The following is a 22,168-nucleotide window of genomic DNA, read 5'->3' as shown; positions in this document are numbered from 1 at the left end:
ACTGGTGGAAGGTAGGATATATACATCACTAAAATTATCTCATCATAGTAAGTATGTAATAATTTTCTAAAATTATCAACAAACATTTAAAATCCTGTGTTTGGACAGTATTAAAGCTCACTCTATTTTGCTATGCTTTAGTTTTCTATTTCTGAAACAGGACCCTTCCTGACTCAGCTCCCAGAGGAAGGGTTGAAGTAGAAAATTATTATTAAGTAATGAGGTAGTCAATGAGAGTTCATAAGAAAGAAGAAAAGAAACCACAAACACAGGAAACTGGACATAATTCTACTCTATGTTTTTTTTTGTTTTGCTAATTGCCTAAAAAAAAGTCTAGCCATAACCATTTTTCAGTCATTGAAAAGAAACGTCAATACAATTCTAAGTGAATTATTAACTATTATAATTAAACACATAAAAATCCATTCATTATTCAAGGTTAAACTTACACAACTAATTTTAATAACAAAATAAAATCCCATCACATCTAACTTGAAAAAAATACAATCTGTGTTAAAAACCACTTTCCCATGTTATTTCTTCAGTGCAAGTTCTCAATGCGAGTGATAGATCAAAAGTTTTTATTCCAAGAGAACAAAAAGTGTCATTTATTTACTAAGTGTTTTCATGTTTACCCTGACATTTCTATCATTTCCAAAAACTAACAGGAAGATGTGTTTTCAAACAATGTTTTTTCCCAATTAACTGCATTTCTGAACTATGTGCATGCAAAGTTAATAAACAGAAGGAAACATAAACACAGAGCTGTCATTTTAAACTGACATTCTTAAAAAGTTTAAGGCTATCATTTGTGGAACACAAAAGAGATTTCCTTCTCAGCAACATTCCAGGACACTGCTCTTTCCTGCCCACCGCAGACAGGACTGCACTTGTCTTGAGAGTAACTCCAGTGTTTACACAAAGGCAGTTTTCTTGAATCTTTTTCTTGTGGGCAAAAAACAGGAGATATGGCGATACCTCCAGTATGTTTAGAATAAACTCTTTCCCTCAGAAGAGCCAGGCCAACACTATGGAACGTTCTCTATAACACTAGTAGATAGCAACTGCTAGAAAAGCCTTATGACCAAGGAGTTGGCTGTATTTTACAGTGTTCTGCCACAGCCTATCCCCAAATTCACCAAAGTAAAAAAATTCTATAATCATCTTAACAAACTACAAAATAGTTTTCTAAGTAAAGTTGTCACCCCCCCAATAACCCCCAACACCAAAACCAAGCAACATCAAAATCCAACAAATAGCAGGCTTTATGTGCCAATTTATTTTAATTTAACAAGGAAAAAAACACTGTTTACCTTTTACAGCTAAACATATTTATTACAATTGCAACAGACCCACCAATAAAGCTTTGGAGTTCTGCTTGTAAATGCAATATAAAATGCAGTTCATGTCCTACATAGAACTCTTACAGAAATAAAAATGTAATATTTTCATAAGTCTCCTGAATGAAATTTGGTTTGACTGCCCCCTGCTGACACAAAATTTCTACAACTACACAACAGATAAAATCATGAGACTCTTTTTTGAAAGAATTCTTCCTAATTGTTGGTTTCATTAAAATCCCTAAGAAAACTAAAAAGGGTTAAATATTTCATGTTAAAAGATTATGTGGTACTAACAGCATTTAAATGTTTGTATGTCTTTTCATTCAGTGGGCAAACAGCCACATGATCGTTGTTATCTGAGAGTTATTCAAAGTGATTTTATGTCTTCTGACTCGTTATCAGACAGAAACAGCAACACAACAAAATCTCAGGACAGAAACCACATATGTCAAGGTTAAGTGTGAACAACAGCTGACGAAAAGTAGTGAAAATGGTCTTCAAGAACATGGGGAGCAAACTCATAAGCTCAGCAGGCGCAGGCCCTGACTGCCAGACCCAACTGCTAAGGTCTGGAGTTGGGCAAGGACAGGGGTAGTGGCACTTCTGTCAACACTGAGAGCCAAGAGGGCTACACTTCAACAGACAAAAGAGGATTTTCAGTTCTTCAGCAGGCAATGCTGCTACGGTAGACATTCCTTCAGAAAGAATGACATAAAACAGAATCATGATAAAGTGGAAGAGGAAGAAGCCAGTGTTGGAGAAACCAATTCAGAGCAACCACAATAACCCTGGGAAAGAAGTGAACCAGAACAGCAGCATGATGGGGAAGAATCAATGGGCTATGTTTTAAATTAAAAAGCACAACCAGTGACCTGACTGGATTCAAATTTGTGTCAATTCCTACATCATAATGATTAATAATAAATTCAATTGAGATCAAGAACAGAGTTCACGTAACAGAAAACAGTGTCACTGGAGACAATGACAATTCTAGGGGTGGGTGGTAAGCAGAACTTAATTTTTCTGTAATCACTGGTGTCCTTGCAAGTATACTTTTAATACAGTTAGGAAAATGAAAGCTTTTTAAATGGACATAAGCAACAAAAACTAAATGATGTGATTTATCTTGGGGGAAGGGTGTCTTCAGGGACAAAAGAAAGAGGAAGACAACAAGAAGCAGGCTGGGCTGCCATGTTCTACAGAAGACATCATGCTTAAATAGTAGTGTTATACATAAATGGAAAAACTGTTAAATACTTGTATCTAGGACACAGAGAACACGAGGTATTAGAACAAGCTTTACATTTGCTGATTAAAGGTACATACTTTGTTGCTTCTGTCAAAGATAGCCCTGGCCATGTACAGTTTACTTCCTTTTTCCCTCTGCTCTGGACTCCTCATATGCCTCTAAATATTCTTCTTATTATTCATAATAAAGACCCTCTCCTTAACCATACCATGGAATAGCCATTTCCTCGGTTATTTTAATGTACTCCCTTGCATACAGAGATGCCTATTTCCTGGAGAGCTGAGATATTCACTGATTATAAAGTTGAAGCTGGTTCTAATGAATTTTGATTTACCAAGTATTTCAAGACTGGGTTGTATATATTGATTTATTCTTCCAACCATTCCTGTAGAGTAAAAACTGTAACTTTTTAAAAAAAGTAATATGTTCTCAAAATATCATTGAATTATAATATACATATCATGGTATATCTTCAGTAGTTTTATTCTCATCTTAGTTCATGACAAAATATACTCCTTTCAAATCTTGCTCCATGTTGCTGGGACTCTCAAGATAGAAGTGTACTGTTATCCCTAGGCTAACCTGATCCATTGTTGAAAAGTTTTTGGGTAACTGATACAGTGATCACCTTGGCTTCTATTCCTGAATAAAAATCATTCAGGGGTCAATTTTTACTCTGGGGTTACACTAATGCACTAGCCAATAAACTGAGAGAAAATGTCTGTGCCCTGTGGTTTTTAGGGGATGTCTTTGAAACTGTATAAACACAAGATAAAGATGCTAATGCTTAGGAATTAGAAAAATTAGAAAACATATTGTTTTGTATATAAGTTTTTATCCTAATGCTGTGCACGTTTAGCCTACCATTCGGACAAAATGATCCCTTATCCTTAGTCTCCGCTGGGAGAAAAGCTGAACTTTGAAACAGAAATAACTAAGACACACATGACTTAAATGCAATACATAAACAATATAAAGCATAAAGAATTTCAAATCTTTCCTGGTAACAGACACCTATAAGAGGAAGACAGTAAGTTAAAAGCCAGTCTGGGTTAAAGAACATCAGTCCATCTCAAAAACAAACCAAATTAGCACTTCCTTAAAATAAACAACCATCAGTGTTGTCTGCCTGATAAGAGACTCTTCAAAATAACACTCACACTCTCTCTCTCTCTCTCTCTCTCTCTCTCTCTCTCTCTCTCTCTCTCTCTCTCACACACACACACACACACACACACACACACACACACACACACACACGTACACACACATTCACACGCATGCAGGCCAGCATAGGGCTTAGGTCCTCAGAGATGAGGTTACATGGTTTGTGGGATACCTGACTTGTACAATGCTGGGAAAAAAACCGAGGTCCTCAAGATCTCACAGAAAACAAATCTACGCCATCTTCCTTGCCTGTCTACATTTTAATGTCACTGACCTTTGGCACACATAAAGCAAAATTAACAAGTTAATTCAGCAAGATACTTATTTTTTTTCTTTCTTTGGTTGTAGGAGGACATCATAATTTCCTTTTCACATACACACTATGCTATCTTTTAAACTAAGAGGAAAATTTCCAGCCTAAAAGAGGCTCTAGGGTTTGGCCAAGCTCTGAACATAGTTATTTAGTCAATAAACAAGGAATTAAGGTGATCTCTGGTATTAATGAACAGTGTCTACAAGTTCCTATCTGTAAAGTTACTATGGTAAACGTAGTGTCAATGTTTTAAGTCTACTGAAAAGACTCTTATTACATTATCGTAGTCGATCTTTATTTCTTTTCTGGCTGTAAACTCTACTATAAAAAGGAAAAGTTAAATTTGTGAAGAATAAATGTAAAAAATGTAGACATTTGATTAAAAATAGAATTTAAGTATAATACTGGGAAAAAAAAACCTCCTAGTTTTTCACTGTATCATTTTCATACGCTCTCAATGACATTTATATACAAACTCCATGACCAGAAATGCTAACTTCTTTCTCTGTGGGTTTCCCTCATTTTCATAATGAATAGTAATGAATCCTCTCTATTATTCTGTTAAACGTGAAATCTAGGGTAGTTAAAAACTTGAATGCCCATTAACAACCTCAGAACACCAAATTCTAGGCTAAATCAGAATTCAAGTGTTCTCTGGTCACATACCTATAAATCACAATGAAGGAAACACGTAACAATTATTCTTAAAACAATCTCTAAGGAAATCATTACATATATATTGTATAACTTGATAAAGAGAGAAATTAAAAAATGGGAAATACTAGTTTTTTCAATGAAGTACATATAACAAAAATTAAAGCTAACACAATTTAGTTTGGTAAAATTATAGCTGATGTGGAAAGCTAATGCTTTCCAAATGCCATAAGCTAAGAAGAACATGAAAGGCAGATCTCTCTCATACTAACTAGTGCAATGTCTTTTAGGACTAGGCATTATCAGTGAACACAAGAGATAATAGTCCTTACAAGTCGAGTCAGATATCTTGTATGGTAACAAACAGTTTAAGAAAACATGTCTGAACACCATTAAAAAACAAACAAAAACACAAACCAGGAGAACCAGAGAGAGAAAAAAAGGTTGTAGCATCTACACAATGCCAGGCACCTGACTGTGTTTCAGATAAGGAAGTGCTGCTACATGAGCATGCCCTAGCTCTTTTCCTAAGTATCAGCTTTCCGTGAGTTATTGTAACTGGTAATAAAAAGTTGAACATTTCTGTAGAGTATGCTTGGCTTCCATTCTCTATAACCTTATTTAATGCATGGCACATACAGGTACTAAACAGATATTTGGTGAATGATCTAATAATAGCCAAAAATTAAACAGTTCTTCCAAACAGTTATGGTCCACAAGGCTTTACTTTCTTGATTCAAAAAATGGTATTTTATTTTCCCTAAAGGGCCAGCAACCACATACCTTTAGCTGTCAGCTATATAGTCTATAATAGTAACTATTCATCACTGTCATGATACATGAAAACCAGATACAATTGTATACGAAAGGTTGTATCTGGGCTCCAAAAATACCAAACATAGACACTACAGTGGTGTGTAAATTTCTACTTAGCTTGTTTTGTATGTAGCTCATTGCCCTGAGTCTTCTGTTAAACTTTCCTGGGAGCATAAAGAAAACTTATGAACTATTCTGCAAATGCTTACACTATTTTAATTGCCAAATACATAAAGTCACACAACTTTACCCTCCCTCTACCTTGCCCATCCCTCATCTTTTCTCCTTTGCCTCACACTGTATGCAGGTCATCAAGAAATATAATATGAATATTGAAGATCATATTATGGATTTCAGCTATGATAGCAAAAAAAAAAGAAATATTAAGCACATAAGACATTTTACAAAAGTTGAGAATAGAATAAGCCTCACAAAGTTATTACACTAAAAATGTCAGGCCTCTGCCAATGTCTGAAAAAGGGGCAGAAATTTCATTAAAGAGGAAGCAAATGGAGTGTTAAGTCCTCAAATATGGTATTAATGAAAGAAACATTTTAAAAATCCAATAAATGTACTTGAAAATATCTTGCTCACCTTGCTCAGTGCTCTCTATTGTGTTCACATCTCTAATTACATAATGCCTGTTTTTATGCACTATCACTTTTCTGCACTTTAACACCCAAAGTAGGGGAAAGGATAAGAACAGATATCTAAAAGGCAATCTTCACAACTGGTGTAATGTTTTGTTTTTTAGAACAAAACATAGCTCTGAGTAAGTTTGCTATCAAGTCATTTACTGTGTAACTTTAGGTCACACACTTCACTCTTGATCACAGACTGAAAGCCATGGAAGGTGACACTGTTCGTTACTCACTATTCTGGCTCACCTTACTACCTGTTCTATAAAGCTAGAAGATGATCTTGCAGTAAGGTAGTGAGGGAGAGAAAAGAGAGGTACTTTAGATTACACTGTATTAAACTACACACAACTTATTAATCAAAACCAAACTAAACAAACTGACTCATGTTACTGAATAACATATCTCAAACGTTGGCAAAATTTCTAGTTCTTCTAGTTCAATGTGCTAACAATGCATACCATTCTCTAAGAATCTTTGTAGCATTATAACTCTTCCTACATAAGAGCCGAATGCCAGGTAGTATAGTTTGAAAGAAAGTGCCCTTTTAGTAGACGTAGCTTCAAACTCAATAAGGCAGGAGTAAGGTGAGGTCTGGGTAAACAGGTTACCAAAGATAATTAAAGGATTGGAGAGAGGTGAGGATTACAAAGCCTCATCTCCACCTAACTTGCTAAAATTTTCTTTAGCTGTTTAAATTTAAGACTTACTCTGTTCAAGAGTATTTTCTTACTGATCAAATTTATTGATATAATATGTAATATGAGAAAATCTGCACATTCTTGTGCAAAAATCTAAGGATTTTGACACGTAAACATGGCTTAGAAATCATCTCATACCGAAGTCACAGGATATTTATGTAATCTCAAAAAAGGTTTAGTAAACCACTTTGACACAAATTCTCTAACACTTTCAGATATATTTTTCTGTCTGTTTTTAGAGACAAGGTTTCACTGTACAGCCCCAGCTGTCCTAGAACTAGCTCTATAAACCAGGCTAATCTCAAATTTACAGAGGTTCACCTGCCTCTGACTCCTCTGAGTGCTGGGATTAAATGTGTAAGCCATCATGGCCCAGCTCCCAGATCTGTTTTTTCTTCAGATTTATTAATTTTTACTTCATATGCATGAGTGTTTTACCTGCATGCATGGATGTGCACCACAAGTATATCAGCACCTGGAGATCAGAAGAGGGCATTGGAGTCTATGGAACTGGAGTTACAGATCTGTGAACTGCAGTGTAGGTACTGAGAATTGAATGTGGGTCCTCTGGAGGAGCAGCCAGGGCTCTAAATGCTGAGCCAGCTCTGCAGCTCAACTACATCTATCCAATTTTTGACACTAAAGTCCTGCTGTTTCATAATGTGACATAAATAGAACCAATACTGGTGCCTTTTACATCTAGATTCCTTCATTTAGCCTAACACGTAATTAACTGATTAATCACTTCACCGTTCATCTTTCCCCTTTCTTAAAGCTCTCTCATCTCATTTATCTCTAATTCACATAAATCTAAACTTAAATTTCTCACTTTCTGTTACATAAATTACACAGAGGTATTGACTATTCTAAAAGCAGAGCGGCTTTCACTCAAAGCATTTAGGTGAGCGTTACCATCTTGTGTCAAAAAAGAGAAACTGCAACACCAATCTGTTAGGAACAGACTGACCTGTTCAGATGCACCCACCACTAAAATATTGCAAAGTCTGGATCACTAACATTTTACGATTACAGTGCATTAAAAATGTCTAGATATTCAAATTAGAATGTAGATATTAAAAGCAGCTTTTTAAAATTATATGCTTGGGGTTGGGGATTTAGCTCAGTGGTAGAGCGCTTGCCTAGCAAGTGCAAGGCCCTGGGTTCGGTCCTCAGCTCTGGAAAAATAAAATAAAATAAAATAAAATTATATGCTTACCGCTACTACTTCAAATACTCCATACTACACACAATGAATACCACACAGAAAAATGGCACTTTATTGCTATTAATATTCTATTAAGTTTTAAAACATTATCAAGTTAATTCTACTAATGGTTCTAAAATATTCAATATGACTTTGGTTCCTGACTAATTTCAATATCAGTTCCAAACTTCAGGAATCTAAAAGTATTTGCAATAAAAGAGTTTTATTCAAATTTAAAAGTGAGCCAACTTTAAACAATGATACAACTAGATACTTTAAATCTAATTAAAAATTGTTTTTATATTTGTAGTTTTCAGGAAAGCATATTAAACAGAATCTAAATATTATAAGCTCAACAAACAACCATGAGAAGAGAAAATATGTAGCTTGACAAGTCATCCTTGTAATAATTTTTAAATAAAAAAGTTAAGGTGTTCTACTATCAAACAAAGGTTTTTGTTTTTTCTTTTGGTACGGTTCTTTTTTTATTTTACACAACTATCATCTTAAGGGTAATTTATTGCTACCCCCAACCCTGAAAAACTTCTCAGTTAAAAAAGAAAAGTCACGTTTCTACCCCTGGTTAATACTTGCTTTCTTTTATGGTGTATTCAAAAAGAAATTTGTAGTAATAAGTGTAGGAAGGTAGTATCCAGAAGGACAACCAACAATCCAATCCATAACTACAATAAAATTGAAAGCAAAAACTTTGCTATACAGCACCTTTTTGGGTAGCATTTGAAATGCTTTATTATTGTCTGTTTCAGTTTAAAAAAAAAAAGAAAGAAAAAGAAAGAAAGAAAAAGAAACTGTAGACTTTAATGACATAACAGATTGCCTATTATATCTTCAAAAGGCACAGAAAACTAATAGGCTGAGTATTTTTCATGAATACTAGACGCTACATTCACTGCATGTCTCCCAATTCTTCCATCACTGGTATCTTTTGTTAATTTCAAGCTATCTACTATTGCCTGCAGAAACTGTTCTGATCCTGGTCATCTTGGTCATATACATTATCTGAATTTTGCTATTTGATTTATGTTAAGGCTCTGTGGTGATACTGTACATCTTCTAAAAACTTATCTAGAAAGACTAAGATTTGGGAAGGGCTATATCCAAAACCATAGCAAAAGATTTAAAGAAAATGAAACATCTCACACCTGTAATCTTATCACTTGGAATAATGAAACAGGAAGCATGAAGTCAGCTTGAGTTATTCAGATACACAGTGAGCTATGTGCAAGCTGGGACTGTGGAGTAAGTCCCTTCCTAATAATGCCTTAACAAAACTAAACACTACAAGATGGAAAGACCTCTCTGAATTAGTATTTTGAAAATGGCTATTTTACTAAAATTAATATGTAGGTATCTACAGAGCCAATGTAGTAAATAAATCCCTACCAAAATTCCAATAACATTCTTTACAAAAACTGAAAAGTAAAACAAAATTCATCTAAAGCACAAAATACTCCAAATCAAAGCAATCTTCCAGCTAAAACAGTAACTGCTAAAGGTATCAGGATACCTAACTTCCAATTATACATCAGACAACAAAAACAGTGTGGTACTGGAAGAAAATCAGACAAGCAGATCAAGAGAAGAGAATAAAGGGCCCCTAAATAAACTTCTGCAGCTATAGTCACAGGACTTTTGAAGACAGTGTCAGAACATCTATGGGAGAAAAGGTAGCCTTGTCAATAAATAATGGTGGCAAGCCTGAATATTCAAATGTTGATTAGTGAAACTAGATTCTTATTGCTCACACCATCCAAAATACAATAAAAAAATTAATCAAGACAAAGAACTACAGGTAACTAAGAAATGCTCAGATGGGTTGGGGATTTAGCTCAGTGGTAGAGCACTCGCCTAGCAAGCTCAAGGCCCTGGGTTCGATCCTCAGCTCAAAAGAAAAAAAAAAAAGAAAAAGAAAAAGAAATGTTCAGAGTGGGAGAAACTCTTCTCCAGGGAAGAGTACACCAATTGATTATCCAATACCAAATGGTCAGCCCTGAAGACATACATATAAGTAACATCAAACATATATTTAGGAATATATATGAATACATATATACATATACATAAATACATATAACAATTAAAACAGAACAAAGATGGATATATGGGAGGGTTTGGGAGAAAAAAAAGGGAGGGGGAAATGATGTACTTATACTATAATCTCAAAAATAAGCAAATAGAATTATATAAACTTAAAGTTTCTACACAGTAAATAATCATCAGAATGATGGGTCATGCTACAGAGTGGGAGAAAATCTTTACCAACTATAAATCACAGAGGGGAACATAAAATTTGTAATATAAAGAACTCAAAAATATCACCTTTGCTCTAAACCAATCAATAAATGGCCAATCTGAGTGGAACACCCATTTCTCAAAAGTAGTACAAAAAGCCAATAAATAAATGGAAATAATCTTAAATATCCTTAACTAGGAGGGAAATACACATCAGAAAGAACTAAACTGGGGCTCCACCTCACACCAGTCAGAATGACAATCGTAAGGAAACAAGTAGTGCTGGAAAGGACAAGGGCAAAGGGACTTTAAACCCTGCTGGTGGGAATGGACAAGTAGCACAGGCCACTTTGGAAATCAGTATCCAGGCTTCAAAAAACTAAAAGCAGAACTAACGTATGACTTGCTTCTCACCCAGGAATATCCCTAAAGGCACTCAAGTCAGCACTGCTCAGAGACAGTTGCACATCTGTCCTAGTTAATTAAGGTTTCTATTGCTGTGGTGAAACACATGATCAAAGTAACTTAGGGAGGGAGGAAAGGGTTTACTTAGCTTATGCTTCCAAATTACTGTTCTTCGTTGAAGTGAAGTCCTGCCCTCAAAGAGGGCAGGAACCTAGAGCAGGAGTTGATGCAGAGGCTATGGAGGGATGCTGCTTACTGGCTTGCTCCCTCTGGCTTACTAAGCCCATTTACTTACAGAACCCAGGACCACTAGCCTGGGGATAGCACTACCAGTAGTGGGCTAAATAAGCCTTCCCTCATCAGTATTAAGAAACTGCCCTTTATAAGCTACAGTCCAATCTTACGGAGGCAGTTTTTTGTTGTTGTTGTTTGTTTGTGTTTGTTTTTTGTTTTTCAAAACAAGGTTTCTCTGTGTAGTTTTGGTACCTATCCTGGATCTCACTCTGTAGACCACGCTAGCCTAGAATTTACAGAGATCTGCCTGGCTCTGCCTCCTGCATACTGGGATTAAAGGCGTGCCCTATCACCACCTGGCTCTGGAGGCAGTTTCTTAATTGAGGTTCCCTTTTCTCAGATGACTTTAGCTTGTGTAAAGTTGACATAAACTATCCATATTCACCACAACATCCATGTTTACTGCAACACAACCAGATAATCAAGATATAGACCCACTTTAGCAATCTATCAACATGTATGGATAATGAAAACCATGTCTACATACACAAAGGAGTTTCACTCAACTGTAAAAAAGAAATGTCATTTGTAAGACAATGGACAGAACGGGGAAGGGGGGAATCATGGTGTGAAGTCAAAGAATCCACACTCAGAAAGACAAATGACAATGTGGCATGCAAATTTAAATACAATGGCGGGACAGGAAACAAAATAGGGCAGTAAGGGTTAACATGACCAAGTATTCAACACGCATATGGGGACGCACCACAATGAAACCCACTATTTTATATGCTAACGAAAACAAATGCAGTCCATTTCAATAAGCTTATACATGCATTTCAAAAAATAAAAAAATGCTGAAGATAGAATAAAAATGCCATATAAAATAACCCAAGATGTTAAATCTGAAAAGCAAAATGCTAGTTAATCAGATAGTCTAAAGAAAAGAAACATTTTTCACAAATAAGGAAGGGGAAGGGAAAAGGAGAAAGTGAATGAGAACAATTCACACAAAATGAATTAAGGACATAAACAGATTATCAAAAGGAATCAGCCTTATGTGCAGAAGCTCTCAGACTTTAGCAGAAGTGCAAGCAGTAGTTATAGTAGTCTGAGCCCAGGAGGTGAAGTCTATATGAATGCGCACCTATCAATGTAAACAGGAAAAAGAGGATGGAGCTTTGAGTTGGAACTTTACATTAGGGCTCAGTGCATCAGGATAGCTACACAGTGAAAGGCCCACTTACCCATCTTTACTTATACCTCTGTTCATACACTGACATCATGAGATACTGCTCACCAAGACAACTAAATACAGAATCTCAACTTTCCGAACTTAAATATCTAAATGCCAAAATCTCAGTGATCACAAATGTCAAAAAGTGAATTCCACCAACTCCCAATATAAATCCTAATGCTACTCTAAGATTAGGAGCCATTCATAAACATTTACATTGTTACATAATAAAATTATAGATGTAACAATTCTGAGGAGCTGCCCAGTTGAACAACTAGCCTAAGAAACTGTATTGTAAAAAGATGAAGTGCTGAGAGAACTTCAAGAAGTGGTGTCGTGAACTTCCAGTATAGCACCACATCAATGACTCCTACTAAAGCCACTCTCTCTACCTAGATAGCTTACTGTATCACTATATAAATCATGACTTAGCTCAAGAGACTGTACACAACACACATAGTTAAACAATTCATAGGAAAACTGATTTATTCAGCATAAAACATGGTAAAGGCTTCAATGTGAGACTTGTAACTTCAAAAATAGAAATGATAGAGGTTAAACAAAAAGAGAAGGTAAGTGATGACTTGACAGTTTATTACACAAGAAAATCCTAATGAAAGCTGTCACCAGGCTAAGTCATTTAGTTTGATTTAGAAGAACTCAGAGAAAATTTACCAAACACCTAAAATCCTACTTCAAGAAACAGAATTAACATTGAAGGCACTCAACATCAGGGAACCAAAGGTGTCCATAAGAGTTGGCATTGAAAAAATGGCAACTTTAACAGGATGAACAAAAACCACAGTATTCCTACTGGGGGTGGTGGGAGTGAGAGTGGATTTGAATGAGGTAATCTTTTAAGGTTTCTTCATCATGTTCTATACTCCTTGACAAAATTTATTCTTTCTTACCTTTCACACAAACCTGTGAGATGTTCAGCACTGACTCACATCCTACAAATGTTCAGATCTCCGCTGGCATGTGTAAACACAGCAGCAGTAAGGGAAAGCAAGTCTTCTTACTAGCTTTTGACCAAGAAGCCTTCACCACATAGCCAAACACCTATTTGAACTATATAAAGATGCTCTTCTAATAGAAAGATCTTTTAAAAGTCACCATTTTAAAAGTGCACATACATCCTCACAGAGGCTGGCATCTAAGGTACATATCGAGAGAACAGAATACATTATTATTTTCATTCTAAACAGTGAAAGTGATGGCTAGGACAGCGCTTCTGTAAAGTTATGGCAGGTGACATGATTCTCTCAAGTATGAAATAACTTAGACATTTACCATGGCATAGATGAAAATGCTAAAAAATTCTCAAGAAGCCTAAACTAGACAGAAACAAATCAGTTTTAAATATTTAATTTTCTAGTGAAATACAAGGAAAGTTTCTGGCAGCAGTGAGGGGGTAGGGAGGATGCTGGAGAGTTACAAAATACTTTCATTAATAGGGTAGCTCCCTGGGTGGTCTTGGACCCAGTCATCTTCCGCATTTCTCATTGTAATTAATTCTCAATAAAAGGGTATGGCACTTTCAGTTAAGAGGCTGGCTAGTCCACTCAGACTGTAGTTCATCTGTACTCAAAAGCTTCACTGTAATGGTTCCAGCTGCCTGAGAATGAAACCTGGGACCAGATTTTTCTAGGACCATTAGTAGAAGTACAAATGGGTCATGCACAGTCAAAATTCCACTCAAAACTTTCCTCAACATTGGAAGACTGGTTCACCAAAAATACTAGGTTTCTCTTGTCCTCTTACAGGAAGTAGTAAATATGTAGTACGTAACTGAAGGTGAGCCTGTTCCACAGCTTCCAACATCCTCTTAATGAAAAACTCAAATGATATACGACAAAACAAACTTAACAATAACACAAAAAGACATAACCCAATGACTACAATGCCCACACCACCTTATTTCTTACCTTGTCTATTCTGTCTGGGCGATTAGTAGCTGCCAAAACTGTTACATCTTTTAGCTGTTCAATCCCATCCATCTCCGTTAACAGCTGAGCCAAAACACGATCTGCAACATTCCCAGCACCTGAAGAGCTGATATTTTGAAAACAGTTTAAAAGATATTCTTTCTTATCTTAAATATTATTTACTATTTTAAAAGTGCTTTATTGCAAATGTGTGCTTGACAACTTCTTAGTAATTGAATTATTATATCAATACCATATTCAAATAATTTCCTCTCCTTTTATCATCAAACATACTGGCTTTTCTAACACTAAAATGGTAAATGACACTAGGATTGGGAAGTGAGACATAAGATTACTTCAACCAGTTCCTCAAACACACTAAGAATTAAAGACAGTCAGAACTTACATCTGCCATATTGACAGGGACAGGCAGTGAAAGAAAAATATCTTATGATACAGACTCACTGCTCAGAGTAAGGTTCAACTACTTGAAAAATTTTGCATATCTCCAAACAAATGGGCTATCTCTAATCTCTTTAGATGCATGGAAATTACCAAGTATTTTAAAAACACAGCATTAGGTGGGTAGTCATCATAGCCCTCATTTCTGAACAAACTGGGTCATGAAGGCATTCACAGAGCTAGTTCCACACAGACACAAAATCCTTAAATCAAGTAACAAAACTATAGTAGAACACTTTATCAAGATCATGAGATAACAATTCTCATTCATCATCATGTTGATTTCTTTAGATCTACTCAGAACTAGGAATTATCTGATCTATGGAATAAAACAGTGTATATATTAATATACAGATATCCAGTGAATTGAACTTGGGAGGGACAGGAAAAAACACAGGGGTTTTCTGTCCTAAGATGAATGTTATCTTTACAGTGGTATCTGTGACAGGACACCTAGCATAACCACCATGTACAGTGGTGACAGGACTCAGATGTCACCATCCACAGAACAGAATCCTCTGACCCACAGCTTACAGGGGGACACGAGTAAGTGTTGATGCTAAGTGCGAAGTTGATTTCAAGTGGTCCTTTGCAGTATTTAAACTCTTCAAGATCAGAGAGTAAATGGAAAGCTTAAGTTCTAATCCTTTCAGGTCAGCTGACCATTAGGTATATAGGTTTGCTACCTAACTCTGCCTAGAAATAAACTTGGAACATTTTAAATAGTCTATATCCTTCACAACAATTCTCTACAATACAATATTTCTAAGAGTCTTTAGTGATCAAATAGCAAGGTTAGCAAAGGTTCTAAGAGTTCATAATTACTAGGTAAATAGTCAAAGCAGAAAAACAACTATTAAAGTGTAAGTCAAAATTAAAAATAAAAAAATCCACGAAATCCAACTTTACTTAAAAATATCAATAATACCCATACACATAAATTAATAACAAAACCTATTTAGGTATTGTTACAGCACACCAACTGATTAATTTATCTTAAAAATTAAATACAAACATGGAAGGGCTCCAACAGAGTATGCAGTACATAGGAAGTACCAGTAGGTAGTAGTTACAAGCACCATCGTTATAATTATCATTCTCACAATTTTATAGAGATACATGTCATCTTTTAAATTTACCTTAAAGAACTGAAATGGAGTGTGGTCCACAAGTATTTACTTTATGCTAGAGTGTTTGTCTTACATGCCCAAGGCCTTGGGTTGATCTTGAAAACACACAATCATACACACACCCCCCCCCAGAGAAGAGGCAAAGGAGGATCAGAGCGGAGAAGGAAAGGAAGTAGGGGGCAGTAGCAGTTGGGTGAACATAATGTAAGATTTTTCAGAACCTTGGCAATAACACACTTTGGGATAGTTACATTCAAATCAAAATTGTCAGTTCCCACTGTGGTGCATGCCTTTAATTCCAGCACTCTGGAAGCAGAGGCAGGCAGATCTGAGTTCCAGACCAGCCTAGTCTACAGAGCAAATTCCAGGACATCCAAGGATACATGAGAAACCCTGTCTCAGAAAAACAAACAAACAAACAAAAAACCAAAAATTGCCAGTTCCCTACAGATACTTCATTACAAAATAGTATATGGAAACCATCAATCCAGTACTATGAGCATCTCCACTGACATGCTTTGTAACAACAACAAGGCATGATGGAAATGATCAGCCTGTATTCAATTTACTACTAAAAGGCCTTTGCTCCTAGGTGTGTCAGCAGACTGCTGTCATATACTTGCAGAGTTCCTTACATTTAATTTCAACAGTTGATTGCACGCTCAAATGCCTGTGAGTCCTCAAGAAATGATTTATTCTGAAGCCCCCCCACACAAAAAATTCATAAACAGAAATGCTGGTGATAAAATTTCATAACACAGTATGTTTAAATATAACAGAACATCTATTTACCAATGACAGGAAAACCTATGAGCAGAAGCTGGACTCAGGAGCTCCTCCTAATTACCACACTGAATCAAACCCTCTAGCCCCTCATTCTTATTACTCAATATTTTGAGTATTCAACTGTGTGACTGTGCACTGTGCTTGGTACCTACAAGAGGATAAAATACTATGGTTCTCTTGAGGATTTGACAATTATAATCTAGGAAGTTAGTTTGAACAAACTATGCAAATGTCCTTACAGATTCAAAATTTTGTGGCTCTGTGCTGTTATGTAGTACCTATGGGAAATTATTCAATATTTTTAATTAAAGCACATATATCTAGAAACACATTATTGGTATCTCTTGTCACTTCTACATAGGAAGGGTTAAACATCTAATCACTATTTCTTATAGGAAATAAAGTTTAACATTAAGATTAAGAGGGGAATTCTTCCATTCTGATTACCCCTATCATTTTTGCCTTTTATATACACATAACCACTGAGACCTAGTTTGAGAGTAATTTGGTGAAAACATTTCACAGGCCAAGAAAACAATTTGACTGACTTTCAAAACATCAGTAGGAAACAAAAACCATAAAACTGAGATCCTAGAAATCAAAGCCGATATTAAGAAAAAGCTTAAATAAAAATACTTAAATCACTAAAATAATGTCACAAAACTTGACTAACTGCTAGAGAAAGGCAACAGGGCTTTTAAAAACATTTAGCAACAGAAAATACTAATTAGACATTTATAATATAGTAATTTCCTTTCATAAGTCAAGACCCCTGTCCAAATTATTCTCAAAAGACACACAATACCATGAGGCATTTAATATAATCAAAGGACTATACTAAAACACAAAACAAAAACTAGCAAACTATACACAGATGATGTGGCTAGCCAGCCACTTTTCCACTAGTATGTGTCTGCTGTGGATGTCTTTGCGCTACAGCCACTTAACAATTTACCAAAAACAAAGTATAGAAATGATACATTGAAATCTATCTTCAAAGAACGCTCACCGCCATGATAATTATTATACTGTATTTGAAAAACTGATTATGTCACAATAATAATATATCTGAAATGCTCAGGACTTAAATCTCTTTGACTATCTTGTCATCAATGTCTAAGAAAACATCCCAAAACTTAAAAATTCTAAAATTTAAATCACTTTTGGTCCAATCATTTAAGATAATCTACATTCTATTTTATTTTAAGTTTATTCTAGAGAATCCTAAAATCTATATAATAACCTTTTTTCTCTTTCAAGCCTTTTTTTGTTTTTGTTTTTTCGAGACAGGGTTTCTCTGTGTAGCTTTGCGCCTTTCCTGGAACTCGCTTTGGGGACCAGGCTGGCCTCGAACTCACAAAGATCCGCCTGGCTCTGCCTCCCGAGTGCTGGGATTAAAGGTGTGCGCCACCACCGCCCGGCTTCAAGCCTTTTATATTTGACACTGTCTAAAGATGAGACCATTTTGCTTCATCAACACAATGCTAAAAACATGAAAATAAGATTTTTGTGTGGATCATTTAGTAACAACTTTTATAATTTGCTTCTACTATACTAAATAATTATATTTAATTAAACTTTGTTTTCACTTTTAACTATATGTTTATATTAATACTATTACTTCTAATATATACTACTAAGGGACTTTGTACATAAACTAAAAATTAACTCAAATCCTTCAATTTTATTAGTATTTTTCCAATTGTATAGGAAATGATTATACAAAGTAATTAGATGAAATAAGTGGGTAAAGGAGAAATTAACTTCACAGATTCAAAAATAGTTTCTTCTAGAAAAATATAGTAATAGATAAAATTTGCATAAAAATGATGCTGTTATTATTTAACATTTTAATATTTAACATTTCTTACCTGCCCCTTTCAACTGCCAAAGCATCAAGTTCATCAAAAAAGATAATGGAAGGTGCCACTGCTCTTGCCTTACGGAATATCTAATGGAAAGAATACCAGAGTAGATAAGATTAACAAATGCTAGGAAATTCCAAAGTTGGCTTCCTTCTGAAAACCATGTAAAATCAACTCTATTGTGTACAAAACTAGCAGCCTGATCACTTCATTTATACCCTATAGCAGGTCCCCAAAACACTGAGTGTTTTACAAGTAACTTTAGTGGTGAAGACTTCTCATTGATACTGTACAGGGAAGACCAGTTAAGTAATCAGAGAAATTCAGCTAAATACCAGCTCTACCAAGTGCTGTGTGAGCTTCAGCAGGCAAATTTTCTTCTTCAGATCTCAATTTCCATATCTAGAAAAGGATGGTGGTAATAATTCATACAGACCTCAGAAGATTAGGAAATGAGTAACAAATAGGGCATAAATCATTTGGCCCAATACCTGGAACTTAATAAATAAATAAAACTATCATAAAACAAATAAAATCCATATAAAATGCTCATATTATATCAAAGTCATAATCATTTTCTGTTAAGAATGTATAGGAAAATGGTTGACATAAAACCCAGGCAAGAAAAATGTCATATAGGACCATAGACTGACTTGAACAGAAGCCAGATAAACCATGAAAAGTTAGTGTCTTACACAATGAACAGCCAATGGAACAATGTATGAAAATGAGCTTGGAAGAAGGCAGCATGGGCAGAAAAACATCTAGATAAGTGTCTCTTACAACTTAGACCATTATTTTTTGTTCATGTGTCACAAGATCATAAAGATTCAGGAGCCAGTTCGATATTAGTAGATATTGCTGTTTCTCATGCTGTTGTCATTTCAACTAATACTTTACAAAATTACCATCTCTACATTTTAAAGACGACAAAATGTCATTTTAAATAGTTTCTTGTGACAAACATTTGAAACCCTATTTTTCCTGATCAGCACTAAAGTCTTCACAAGTAAGAGCCAATATCCCATTGCTATTTGTGTGTTCTATGAACAGATGGGGACACTGTGTGAGGCAGGTTAGTATCGGTTTAGCCAAGTCATATGATCAAATGGTGACTCTAGTTGCCCCAACTTTAACAGCTAGAATGAAGAAGCATTACAGTCAGGAGCTGGCATTAAAGGTCTGACTTTCAAAGTCAGCTGAGCTGACAGAAGGAAGACACACTGTCTAAATCATCAAGTAGAAGTAAGATCAAGGCAGTAAGGTAAAAATTTCAAGTATGATGCTTATTTAAGATAAAAAAGCTATCTAATGTAAAAGTTTAAAATTCCATACAAGACTGACTGTCCTCCATAAAGATAGACATTTCCTTTCACAAACATGGAGAGGGATGGTAGTTATTAAAATTAATTTTGGGCAAAAATAAAAGCTAGGATAGTATGGTAGATAGGAACAAACACAAAATATTAAAGAGTACTCAAAGTTGCATTGTAAATCATAAAATAGTATTTGCTTGAAGAAAACTTATGTCACTTCCCATTACTGAAAACTAAGTAAAAGGGTGGAGTGTGGTTCTCTTCTTACCTCTCTAACTGCTCTTTCAGATTCACCAACATATTTATTCATTAACTCAGGCCCCTGTAAGGAAAGAAAGCAGTGATTGTTGTCTTCACAGTCACCCATATTTTCCTTGTATTAAGAAGGGGGGGAAAAAAAAACCATAAAGAGTAAGAACAAGATCCATGTAATCTATGACAAAAGTCCTTGAATGTTTCCAGTGTCAACGCTGTACTCAACATGACAAGGCCATGCAGGCACTCTAAGCCACTACTCTTGCCAGACGAGTCTCAGGACCATCCACGCTGTTAACCATCCCAGAATCCCATTCCCATAACCACCTTTGTGGTAAAGCTCCATAGTGCCTAGTCACAATCTGCTGCTCCTGTCTAAACTGCCTTTTGGTTATCTGTCTATTTCTTTCCTGTCTCCAGGTATAAGAGGAATCGAATTCTATCAAACTGAACTAATCAACTTTAACAAGAGAATTCTTAGCCTGCCTGTGCAAGCAAAAATTAATCACATTAAAAATAACACAATATAGTCAGCCGGTGGCGGTGGCACACGCCTTTAATCCCAGCACTCTGGAGGCAGAGGCAGGCAGATCTCTGTGAGTTCAAGGCTAGCCTGAACTACAGAGTGAGTTCCAGGAAAGGCGCAAAGCTACACAGAGAAACCCTGTCTTGAAAAACAAAATAAAACAAAACAAAAGCCACAATACTACAATTATTTATATATTTTGGGCTCTGTAGATAACAGACTTAAATATTATTCTTAGTCTTCATTTTTGAAAAAAAATCCCTTAAAAATGTGGAATTCATTGTTAGAAGTCTGAAACAAAAAAGCTTCAAATTAGATTTGGTCTGAAGACTACAGCTGTCTGAATCTGCTATAGGATTTACCTATTACAATTTAGAAGAGATTATTTCTGTCTGAAATACTGAAAACCAACATAGTATCAGTGGTCTGACTACTGGAGATTAAACCTAGATTTCAATATATCAAGAAGATTCATGAGACACTGAGAAAAAAATCAGTAACACACAAAAAAATGCAATTTCAAATTATCTAGTATTATTGAGGATATTCCTATCCAATTGTCAAAACTTCTAGGTACATACACACCCTAAGGAGACCATTACATACACACAATGAAACACATACAAGAGTATTACTAATATACTAGTTATGGCAACAAAAACAAAACCTGGAAAATCTCAAAATGTAGTAATATAAAATGGGTAAATAAATTGGCAAAGTCCTCATCAAGTGGAGACAGGGTGTTGAGGTCTGAGTGTAAGTCCAGAAGAAAAAGATTCAAAGAAAAGCCATCAAGAAGCTGCCCTAAGACCAAAACAGTGCTGCCTCGTACATGTGCAAGCAGTACACCTCACTGATTAGTAAGACCATTTTGCATGGTTTCATCTGGTAAGATTATTTCTATAGTCTCACAAAATGATGAAGAATAAGGACTATCCTTTCATGATATGGCAAAAAGTGTTCTTCATTCACATGTAATTAGACTTTCCTAAACACGACCACAGAAAGGCCTTACAGAAGTGAATCAAACAAGCTTTAAGCTCCAACCAATAAAACAAGCTTTAATGAACACAATGGGTTTTTGTTGGCAGCAGGATAATACGGTAAGGAATTTTTATGCAGATTTTATTCAGTTTAGGGCAACTAATTAGGCAACTTGTGTCCTGACAAAGATCAGAAAGGAAACTGTTGGAGTCATCGTTTTTATTGGATGTACATGCCAACTCAGTACTACTACTGTTATTCTGGTAGCAACTATCCATAAAATTGAAGGATATTACATAAAATACTAATATAATGAAGACATACTACACACCGCTTTTTAATCATCTAACTTAAGTAAGAGCAGTTAGAGAATATAAAGAAAGGTCTTCATTTTTTTATAGGTAGAGGTTCTAAAGAAGACAACTTCAAATCAATACTGGAAAGAACATGATGCTTTTGAGATGTCTCCTCTGTTAACTTAAATGTCCGTCTCTTAGCATTGCTAACAGAATTATAAACATGACTTAAATTCACTGTATAAACAGACTTGATGACACATAGGAAATGTGAAAGCAGGCCAAATAGTTGAACCATCTGAAGATCTATGTAGAAGTAGATTACCAGAAGCCCAGGAAGAGACAAAGGGAAGGGAAGGGGAGAGAAGAAAAAGGGGGGGGGAGGGAGGGGAGAGGAGGGAGTTGA

At 35.5% G+C, this 22,168-nt stretch overlaps 1 protein-coding gene across 4 annotated transcripts in view; it reads right to left on the bottom strand.

Annotated features, from left to right (window-relative positions):
* Spata5 (spermatogenesis associated 5) overlaps positions 1-22,168 on the bottom strand; it is a 169,124-nt gene that overhangs the window by 98,192 nt on the left and 48,764 nt on the right. For all 4 annotated transcript variants that reach the window (XM_036191511.1, XM_036191509.1, XM_036191512.1 and 1 more), the window contains 3 exons: positions 19,970-20,023; positions 18,392-18,471; positions 14,143-14,269 (listed from right to left, as the gene is read on the bottom strand). In XM_036191511.1, coding sequence (XP_036047404.1) covers positions 14,143-14,269; positions 18,392-18,471; positions 19,970-20,023 — 261 coding nt within the window. The remainder of the gene's footprint in view (positions 1-14,142; positions 14,270-18,391; positions 18,472-19,969; positions 20,024-22,168) is intronic.

The sequence above is a fragment of the Onychomys torridus genome, chromosome 6, assembly GCF_903995425.1.
Source record: "Onychomys torridus chromosome 6, mOncTor1.1, whole genome shotgun sequence".
Classification (NCBI taxonomy): Eukaryota; Metazoa; Chordata; class Mammalia; order Rodentia; family Cricetidae; genus Onychomys; species Onychomys torridus.
Note: the sequence above shows the minus strand (reverse complement) of the source record. Positions and strands in the feature narration are given on the sequence as shown.